The 11,078-nt window shown below is 32.2% G+C and overlaps 1 protein-coding gene, 1 long non-coding RNA gene and 1 other non-coding gene across 5 annotated transcripts; 2 read left to right on the top strand and 1 right to left on the bottom strand.

Moving 5' to 3' along the window:
* The first annotated feature begins 2,644 nt into the window (after positions 1 to 2,644).
* TRNAE-CUC (transfer RNA glutamic acid (anticodon CUC)) lies at positions 2,645 to 2,717 on the top strand. The gene has a single exon. It is a non-coding gene; the product is annotated as a tRNA-Glu (tRNA).
* A 389-nt stretch (positions 2,718 to 3,106) lies between these two features.
* Positions 3,107 to 5,964, bottom strand: LOC114297325 (protein NRT1/ PTR FAMILY 8.1). Its single transcript, XM_082906084.1, has 4 exons — positions 5,576 to 5,964; positions 5,279 to 5,496; positions 4,510 to 5,063; positions 3,107 to 4,113 (listed from the first exon to the last, which is right to left on the bottom strand). The coding sequence occupies exons 1-4, from the start codon at positions 5,682 to 5,684 to the stop codon at positions 3,273 to 3,275; spliced, it is 1,722 nt and encodes a 573-aa protein (XP_082762210.1). The 5' UTR covers positions 5,685 to 5,964; the 3' UTR covers positions 3,107 to 3,272.
* On the top strand, positions 3,440 to 7,775 carry LOC114297326 (uncharacterized). Of its 3 annotated transcripts, none has more exons than XR_014350855.1 (5): positions 3,440 to 3,579; positions 3,713 to 4,132; positions 4,625 to 5,102; positions 5,254 to 5,502; positions 7,398 to 7,775. It is a non-coding gene; the product is annotated as an uncharacterized LOC114297326 (long non-coding RNA). The 3 variants fall into 3 exon arrangements; XR_014350856.1 differs by having other exon boundaries at positions 4,480 to 5,102; XR_003641456.2 differs by having other exon boundaries at positions 4,353 to 5,102.
* Positions 7,776 to 11,078: the final 3,303 nt, after the last annotated feature.

Below are 11,078 nucleotides of genomic sequence, written 5' to 3'. Positions count from 1 at the left end.
TTCATAAGGAAAAAAAAAAAAAAAAAAAAAAAAGCTAAATAGTTCATAAGATCATATTTTAAGATTTATTAGTATTTCACCCAAACTTTAGATCAATATATTGGTAAAAAAGGGTATTGAAATAGGCATAAGTATGAAAATATATGAAACATGTATTAATATTTTGATTTTGATTTTAATTTTATTTTAAAATATTTATTTCCTTCTAAATAAAATGTTCATCGGGTGTGGCTTGACTATTAGCGGCAGAGAAAGAGAAAGAGAAAGAAAAGAAAAAAAAAAAAAGAGGGAGAGAAAGAAAAAATATATATATATATTTTAGTAAGAAATATTTCAATATTACAAAAAAAGAAAAGGTTGTTTTGAGGAGCATCTATTTACATACACTACTCTCTCTCTCTATACACATTTTTCACACATAACTTTCCAACACACTCTCTTATTAAGTGTGTAGGAAGAGGGGATATGGTGTGTGCAAATAGAAGCTCCCGTTGTTTTTAAAAAAGAGTGCTGCTATTAGCACCTGCCAAAATTCTTTGGACTCCCCATTTTATAATTTTTTTTATTACAATTATACCCTAAAGTAAAATTACATTAAAAGACATTATAAAATAGAACACCCACCTATCAATAATAACTAATACTCTATAATATTGGACACTCACCCACACCCACCTCTAACTCCAACTATACGTATTCCATGTTTGTAAACCCTAAACCTATTACTTTTCATAACCAATTAACATAAACTCTAAATCTATTATTTTTCATAATCATCTTAAATCATGAATGTGTCATCTTCATCACCATCATTAACGCTATTGAACTTGAAAGTTTTGCTTCAAGTATAACGTATACTTCATCACTTATTTCACTATGTAGAGCAATGAAAGACGAGGACAACATTCTCGGTCGTTTATCTATCTTGTATTAACATTCTCGGTCGTTTTCGGTCGTTCTTGTTTCGTTCGAGCTGTTCGGTACTGGTTTGTTGACTGTTACAATTATGTTTGGTAACACAGTACTGAACATAATCCTTTCGTTCAATACATAAGTTCCGAACATTAATGCAGATAGTCAGTTATGTAATTTCGTTGTTAAACTAACTTAGAATGAAAAAGAGCGAATTAGAATGAATTTAAGTTATGTATTTTGAATGGATTTAATTCATGTTATTTTAAGTTGTGAATTAGAATGGCTTCAAGTTACACAGTGATGAACAAATTTTGTTCGGACATACAGTGCTGACAGGATCATTATTGTTCGACAAAACAGTTCTGAACAAAATACATTTTTTCGGCTACGCAGTGGTGAACAAATTGGGTGGGTGTGCTTTTCATTGTGAAAATATGGAGATTAGTTTTCTATTCTGAAAATATTATGGAAATATTATGGAGATTAGTTTTCCATATATATACATTGTTTTCTATTCCTACAATCCGCATCAATCTTCACTTTCTCATCTAAATTTCCCAATCAATGGCAAATTCCAAAGAGACCCACGTCATCGAAATCGTAATCGACGAAGAACAACAACCCCACAAGTAAATGTATTGTGTTTTCAGGAACCACTTTTTAGATGTGGTTAATGTTGGAGAGAGAAGAGAGAGAAAAAATTAGGGTTTTGAAGGGGTTTTGAGGGGGAGAGAGAGAGCAAAGAGAGAGAAGAGAGAGAAAAATCTTCACTTTCCCATATGAACAAAAGGGATTTTGAGAGAGTGAGAGAAAAGAGAGAGAAGAGACATCACTGATGAGGAGAGAGAGAGACAGAAGAGAGGGAATTGAAATGGATTAGGTGGGTGTGCATTTTATTGTGAATTGGGTAGATTTGGTAATAAATAGATGTTCAAAAAAATATTATTAAAATTTAGGATTTAGGGTTAGGGTCCAAAAAAATAAGGGGTCTAAAGAATTTTAATAGGTGCTAATAGCAGCAATCTTAAAAAAAGACAAAAACCAAATTTTGTAAGGACAGAATTACCCTTCCCATAAACTCATCCTCCCCTTCTCTCTAAAGGGTTCATAAAGGTAGTTTGGAAGACAGTAATCTATGCGCTCTAACCTTTCTTGGGTTGTGTTCTAGGTTAAAAATTTGATTGGTAATTGCATTAATCGATTGAAATGCATTGAATCTGAGCATTTATGATTGATTTTTGAGGCCTGGTGTTGCGTTTGCGATGATTTCAAAATGGGTTATTCTCTAATTGCAATTGTTTGTTGTTATGGTTGGTTTTAGGGTTTGAATTAATTCTCTTTGTAAAGCCTGTGAATTTGTGAATGATTGCAAATTTATTGTTGCTGATGAATATGTGAGTTTAAGTATGCATGCACCATGTTTACTTGTTATTTGATGGAATGTCTCAATGGAATACTTTTGTTTTCCTCTCTTTTTTCCTTCTCTCAAGCTATATGAAGTGGGACAGTGTTGGGATTTTTCTCCTCTCTTTGTTCCTTCTCTGAAACAGGATTTTGTTGCTGTATTGTACATTAGAAGTGCTATTTGCGTTCCGTGTTTATTTTTTTTTGGTCCATATGTGTATGCTAAAGATTGACATGATCATATAAATTCTGAAGCTTCTTACCTGTAAGCAATTCATAGAGCTAGTTGAGAAAGTTTCTACCATTTATATGATCGATTTGAAGTTCCGTTGTAGTCTAGTTGGTCAGGATATTCGGCTCTCACCCAAAAGACCCGGGTTCAAGCCCCGGCAACGGAAATGTGTTTTTTATTATTGGGGTTAGTTTTGGGAAAAATTGAATTTTTTTTGGTTTGGTGTAAAAATGAAAAAAAATCAAAATGTATATGACCGATTGAAATTACATGCCTGGAAAAGTTCCGCTCCTTATAAAATCTTTAACCATATTGATGACTGCCATAATCCCCAAGTCCAAAATCCAAAAGTCTGCTATAGTGTCTAAGATAAGGTGTTAAAGGAGTTCACATGAGAATTGGTGTATGATAATAAAGAATTTAACTGACCCAAAAAAAGATGAAGAACTTATGGTAGTAACTGAACTTCCAGTTTCTAGGCCCGGAAGTGTCTCAAATAAAGCAGGAAAGTTCATTTTCTTTCTGATTGTGCGTGATTTGTTTTACATGTTCAAGTGACACAACCTTATTGTAGTAGACTATTGATCATATTCTTCACATACAGTATATAGCAGATGATATTTGAAGTAGACAGTATTTACACAAAGCTTGAATCACAGTACAGTAAAAGCAAGAAACTAAGAAAGTGCACAACTATATTGCTTACACAATGCCACTCATTTTAGACATCATCAGTAGTCTCCACTGGCTTTTTGTATGTATACCACTTTGCCACCAAGATAAAAACTCCTAAATTGAGCACGCTCAGTACAGCCAAGAGCCAAAAGAAGTAGTCAAGGTGACCATAGTTCAAATTGTCCGGTATCCATCCAGGATTCCCATTCTTAGCACTAATTGAGACAACAATAGTTACTAGTAGTGAGCTCAAGTAGCTTCCTAGTGCATTAGTGGCGAGTGAGAGAGCAGAGCACAAACTTCTCATGGCATCAGGTGCTTCCTCGTAGAAGAATTCCAACTGTCCAATGAAGGTGAAAACCTCTGCACACCCAACAAGGAAGTACTGTGGAACCTGCCAAAATATGGACATGGGCATCTCAGTACGGTCATAGTAGTCATGCCTTCTTACAATTCCAAGTCTAACAAGCTCCAATATCCCTGCAGCTAGCATGGACAAGATGGATATGAAGAGCCCAATGCCCATTCGCTGGAGTTGAGTCAATCCACTTTTGTGACCAGTGAATCTTCTGGCAACAGGGACAATGATTTGATCATAAACTGGGACCCAGAAAATGACACTGAAGATGTCGAAAATACCAAGTGATGGTGGTGGGATCCTGAAGTTAGTGTTGCCAACACGAGTATCCATTCTCTCACCTTGCAACGAAAAAAAATTGCTCATTTGGTTATATACAGCAGAGAAGATGATACCAGTTGCAAATATTGGAAGCAATCGCACAATGCCTTTCAGCTCCTCAACTTGGGTCACTGAGCATAGTCTCCATGGGTTTATTGAGCCCCCCTTATGATCTGATTGTTTCTGCACAGCTGCCTTATCCAAGAAACTGCATTTAACAACATTGGGTGAGAGGTTACATTCATGGTATTCAAAATGAGTTCTATAATTTGCATGCTTACTCCAAATATAAAATTTCTCAAACCAAACAATGATAATATTTCAAATTGTTATCATCATCTTTGCAAGAAGTTAACTTCAATCTTAAATTTCAATTCCATATATTACTCATGCCATGATGAACTATGATATAACTATTGATTAAAATAACTTTTCTGGATGATACAGATTACTGGATGCCCTCTAATTAGGCAGATCAATCACTTATAGAGTATTAAATGAATGCTAAATGAAAACCTTGTTAAAATAAACAGAGGAACCATTTTTCACGTCCTTGCATTTTGACTGAAAACAGCAAGCCAAACTCATCAATTCCGATGCTCACCTAAAATCTTTGGTGTGATCAATCTTGCGGCTTCCTTTGATAGCAGATTCGGTATCAGCAGTCTCATACAAAAGAGTCTTATCTGCTGGAACACTAACCCTATATTTCTTCACAGAAGCTACTAGCACCTGACAGATTCTTGTCAGAGGGCTACCTCCGGGCTTCTGGTTCCGATACAGGCGAGTACCAGAAAAGAAACTTGCTACTGCAATTGCCATGGCCACAGCTGGGATTCCAAAACCCCATCCCCAACCCACATTGTCTTGTACCCAAACCAGCACAGACGTGGCAACAAGTGCACCGACATTGATTGAAAAATAGAACCAATTGAAGAAAGAGCTCTTTTGTTTCTTCTCGGTTTCATCAGCATCATCAAACTGATCTGCTCCATAGGTTGAGACACAAGGCTTAATCCCTCCAGTTCCGAGTGCTATCAGGTAAAGGGCTATGAAGCAGACTGCACTCTGTGTATGTGTTGGGTTGCAATCATCTTTTGCATAACAGAATGGCTTTATGCCGGGCACCGATGCTGACAATGTCAACAGGGTCATTCCCTACATGGAATTGAGATATTTCAGTGTGCACAATGCAAGGTTTTGGAAACATTCATTTGTTTCACTTAATTTTTCTGTTGATGTGTTCATAATCATTCTACCATGCTTTTGAGTCTTTGCAAGTGTGTTATTACGTCTACAATGTTTTAAAACCATTTTATTGCTTGATTTTCAAACTATTTTGTTGCAGATGAAATTCAACAAACCGGACTTACAATGACATAGATGATTGAGAAGACTGCAATAGTCCAGTATCTTCCTAGATAGGCATCAGCAAGAAATGCTCCGATGAGCGGTGTGATGTAGCATGTACCAGACCAATCTGATTGATTCTTAGCAGCAGTTGCACTCTGCTGGTTGAGTTGATGCTTGAAATAAAGCACCAAGTTGGAGCTCATTCCATAGTATGCCAATCTTTCGCAGCATTCATTCCCTGCAGGTAATTCAATAAATTATCACAACAATCAAGTTCTGCTAACATGAATAACCAATGTAAACATAAATATATATACCTAGGATGTAGGGGCAAGCCTTCCAAGTTCCTGTTTTCTTCTTATTGGCAGGGTTACCGTGGAAATCTACTGTCCCGTTCTTTGTATAGTTATCTTCTTCTTCCACCATGGCTTTTTCACCAACTGTGTATGCTTGATTTGCAATTGTCTATGTTTTGAGATTTACTCAAAACACTAAATAAGTGGAGCTCAAAAGGTGAACTAGAACTGCAATATATAGAGAACAATTGGGGGTGAAATTTTTTTCATGAAGATGAGAATGTGCAATGTTAAACAACTACCATTTGGAGCAAGATAAGGCAACATAAGCCAATTCATTGGCTGTATGTAAAGTTAGACCATTAGACCACACCAAGATAAGATAAGAGCTTTGAAAAAGTACAGAGTCCAATATGGGCTAGTTTGGTTATGCTTTTGTTTTTTGATTTCTGAAATATTTTTCGAATAAACACAAAAAACACTCATACGTTTGGTGAATTACTATTTGAAAAACTGTTTTTGGACAAATTTTTTGAAACTTCCCAAATTTTATGAAACACCAAAAAGTTGTTTTTAAATTTTTTGAAAACTATTTTCACACATAAATGAAAACAATATGAAATTGATGGGTTTTTTTTTTTTAACTTAATTTTTTTTTTATTTTAAACATAAAAAAAATTCATTATTTTTGTTTTCATCCCCATTCTTCTTGTCTTTTCCCTTTGTGAACTTTATATATAGCTTCAATCACATCCCATCTATCCAAGAAACACAACATTAGAGGTAAAGGAATCGAACTATGTGAAGTGTCCTCACTATCACCTCAAAGGCTTGAAATTGGCGAAGTCCTCACGAATTTTTATACATAAATGCAAAAAAATTATATAGAATTTTTATAGAAAATGGTATGATTGATTTGAATTCTATCATTATAAAACATCTTGTAACATAAATAAAATATTGCATGTCATAAGATCCCTGTCAGTGGACCTAACCCATCTCATGCATAACCAAATATTTTCAGACAGTAATTGTGTATAAAATATAAAAAATAATTTTGTTCATATTGCCATTGCCGGCGGATATGTTGTGACACCATATTTGACATATGATTTCTTGGGCTTAGAATCTGTTTGTTGTGGTTAGTATTTTTGTTGTTATTGCTTGGAACTAATAAGGATGGTAGTGAAAGGATGATCACTAATGAGATTTAGTTCACAACCATAATTTAATCCCTGGTTTTGGTATTGAAATGTTTGTCTTTTTGGTTGGTGTTTCTTGCTTATGGTATCAACCTTGTCACTTACTATTTTTCTTTGTTTAAGTCTCTTTCTTGCTCCCAACATTTTCCATGTACAATTATTGACATGTTGTCGATGGTCTTGGAAAGAATGAGGTATGAGAAAAAAAAAAAAACCACCACCTGAATAAAGTTTCATAAGCTAGATGAAGAAAAATGAATGAATAAGTCTACGAATACAGAAATTGATCAGAAACTAGACACATAATGTATGTGGACAGACAAAATTTTTCATAAGTGAGCTCTACCAACAAATCTGGTAAAATCCTTTCAATTCATGTGAATTATGTGTTCATTTTTGTGTCTTGTTTTGTTTTTCGTAGGTGGAAAAACCAATAGTCTTCACTAACAACATTCAGACAATTTCTCATGAAGCCAGTAATGCATAAAATTCATGTATATGAACAATGAACTCATCAGTTGAGTGTTGACAATGGAGAAATCAAATAAGAGTTCATGACAATAGCATTGCCAAGTATTACAGCACATAAATCATAATTCTCACCTGATTAATGGTACTCAATAAAACTCATCACAATGCAGGTGTGGCACAAATCTGAAGATGGAAATTTGATCAAACAGATGATGATGATGATGATGATGATGATGGCTTCATTAAAAACTCCGAGGATGTTTCAAAGTGTTTCAACAGACATTTATGCTATATGTATGATGCCAACGGCTAAGGATGGAGAAACCTCTGCTAGTTCGGCAAGAGGTGCGTTAGTTCAAGGAGCATCCTTAATTTCCCCTCCTGTTTTTAAATGATTTTTTGTTCTTCTTCTGTGTGTTGAGACCTGCTATCTCATATAAGCATGCAATCTAGTTAGCCTAGCATATTTAATATATGTTTTGATGTTGGGTATAATTAATAAATTTTAAGTCCTAATTTGAATAATGAAAAACCTATCTCATTTTACATGTTGCGTGCCGTTGCCGTATATATATATTGACCTCCATTTTGTTTTTATTTTCCTTAATCTTATTATACTTTACTTTCTTTTGGGGGTGGAGGAATGGAAGGAGGGATACTCCTGTTTTTGTCCCGATTCAAGTTTGACCAAATTTGTTGATAATTTTGCAAACTTAATTTTGCAATCAAAGTCCATCAACATCTGAGCTTGACAAAAAATGGATCACTTTACTGACTGAAGTAGGCAAATGGCTTCTAAAATAAACAATAACTGTAGGTTCAACTATTTCTTTAATATATATATTATCTTTGGCAAATAATCCTAAGCATTTCCTAATGCTTTGTTTGGATCATAGATATAACAAGGGAAAGGAAAATAAATAAATAAATTTAGTTTCCTTAATTTGTTTCATTTTCTTCTTGTCTTTTATATTTTCATCTTCTTCCACAACAACAAACCTTTTTTTTTTTTTTTTTTTTCTTTGAGGAAAGTATAAGATGCATCATAATATTAACGAAAGCATAAGAATGAGTACAACATCACAATCCAACATTACAACAAAGGTTTAAAACAAACCTTAGAAGGCATGAACCTGAGGTTCCAATCACATCTCTGTGGAATTACCGGCACGGCACTCATGTTTTATTGTTATTATGATTTATGTTTTTCTAATCGCACATTAACTGTGTTTATAATTAGTCTTTCTTCGCCGGTCTCTTTTGACACAACTTGGAAACTCCGAAATTAACTTAATTTTGGAATACAGAATTTAATTTATAGCCATGTATATTATTAATAGAAAAGCTATTTAGATCTTCAGTGATGCCCCTTTTGTTTTTATCAATCTTTGCTTGTTACTAGCTTGTGCATTGCCGCCGTGTTTGTTGGTAAGTGCTCTTTGCAAAGGTACAAACTAAACTAGCAGAGCCTTGCTGATATGTCCAATACTCATTTTGGCCCTAGACAGTTGATTTGTTTTGGTGGACCTTATTGTAAGTTAAAATTGATAATAAAAAAGTAGTCACATTTTTTTGATTTATTGAAATTATTTCTGCTTAATAAACTATAAACAGAAATTATATTAAAATATTCTAATAGAGACTTTCAAACTAAAATAAAATATAAGTAGTTTATTTATGTGGTAACAAACACTCCCAATGAAACAGATGAAAGCTATACAAGGTTAGGTTTGACATCTCCTAAAAAATTCAAAAAGTCACTATCCTATTTAAGTTACATCATCTTATTTAAGTCATATCACCTCTCTACCACATCACTTCAAACTCAACTCATCTTTCATAAAAAATTTAAAAAATACATTCATTTAGAACATTCTAAATAACCTCTTAAATATCACATTTTGTACTAACCCAACGGTTGGCACGACTTGATGATTTGACTTAAATTAAATTTCCAAGCCGGCTCAAAAACAAATAATATAATTCCAAACTTGCCTATGTAACCCTTTAGTCTATAAAAATTAATATATTTGTATGGCAACTCAAATATGAAATATTGATATTTTTTAAATGAAAAGAAGTTAAGAGGTCACTTTTTTTTAAATGAATTTATTTATAAATTATTTTTCAACTATGACAACAAAAAAAATTTCTTTTTATAAAATATATGAAAACATCAATATATACGAAGTGATTAAATCGTGAGCTCTCTAGTTACTAGGACTGCAAACAAGTCGAACCGAATTGAAATTTAGTATGTTTGAGTTTATTTATTAAGATTTTAATGAGTTCAAACTCAAATTCAAACTCAATAAAAATTTAATGAATCGAGCTGCAGTCGAGTTGAGTTGACTTAGGTTTAACTCGAGCTTGAACTTATTCACGAGCCTTAACAAGTCAAAAAAATTATAAATTCATACTTGCGTATGAAATTAAAATTACAATTAAAATTTTGATTATAATATATATATATATATATAAACGTAATATCTATCACCTCTATTAGATAAATGTATTATCTATAATTAGCTATTATTTACATTTATATTTTTTTAATATATAAATAATATATTTATCTTTTTTTTATATATATTTTTACATTATTTAATATATAAATAATAAATGTTAAACAAGCCAATTAACAAGCTAAACTTTAGTATGTCTGTACTTGTTTATCAAAATTTTAACAAGCTCGAGTTTAAAAAAAATTCAACAAATTGAATTCGACTGAGTTCTTACCAAATCGAGTTCAAACCTGTTCGTAAATAGTTCTGTGTATTTGTAACCCTACCACCAGCCGCACATTCCAATAAATTCAAATTTCAATAGCAGGTAAATAAACTGGGCTTGGTTGGGCTACTTTCTTTTGAAACCTGTTCAAAATTATAAATGGACCTAAAATACTATCCAGCGCAATTTGATGGATCTACAATGCAATCGTAAAGCCTAGACGAACTTTGTGCCGATATGATAGGACTTGATTGATAATATCCAACATTTTTAAATTTTAAATTTAATTTAATTTTTTTTAACATATTGGTTGTGAGAGAATATGCAGTCCAGTGTTATTGTTGAGCAATAAATAAATAATTGAAAATTTTGACAAGGACAATCGTGGTGCCCGTGATAGCGTACATGCACGCGCGCACATGAGTTGATGAACCCGCTTATCGACGTGGCCTCCACTCAGAGGCTCGGATTCTGACTAAACAAACTGGAAAACAAATTTGCTGCTGCAACTTAGCTCTCGTTTAGGAACATTCATTCTGTTTTATTTTAATTTTTAGAATTTATTTTTTAAATTTATTTTTTATTATTTTTCATATTTTTTTTTTATTTTTACTGAATTTTTTTAATATTTTTAATATTTTTAAAATTTTTAGATATACTTAGCATAAATACACTTATAAAGTATAATATTTGTAAAACAATTCTTTAAAAAATTCATTAAATACCAAAAATATAAAAATTTAGTACATTTTTAGTATTTTTATATATTTATTAATTTTTTAAAATATTTTTTCATAAATATTTTACTATTTAGATATATCTAAGAAAGGTGCATTTAAACAAGTAAAAAAATTGTTTAAAATTTTAAAAATATTTACTAAAGATAAAAAAACACAAAAAAATAAAAAATAAAAACACAATTTTTAGAAAATTAAAACCAAACACACTGATTATTTTTTAGTCTAAAAAAAAGTTATTAAAAAAGTCAAAAAGTTAACAAATTATACAAAAAACTAAGATTTTCTATTCTCTTTATTTTTTTACACATTTTTTCATAAAAAAATCAAAAAGTTATTCTAAACATATTAATTTTTTTTATCTCATATTTTAACAAAAAAAAT

Source organism: Camellia sinensis, chromosome 14 (genome assembly GCF_055761805.1).
Source record: "Camellia sinensis isolate YWXY chromosome 14, ASM5576180v1, whole genome shotgun sequence".
Lineage (NCBI taxonomy): Eukaryota > Viridiplantae > Streptophyta > Magnoliopsida > Ericales > Theaceae > Camellia > Camellia sinensis.
Note: the sequence above shows the minus strand (reverse complement) of the source record. Positions and strands in the feature narration are given on the sequence as shown.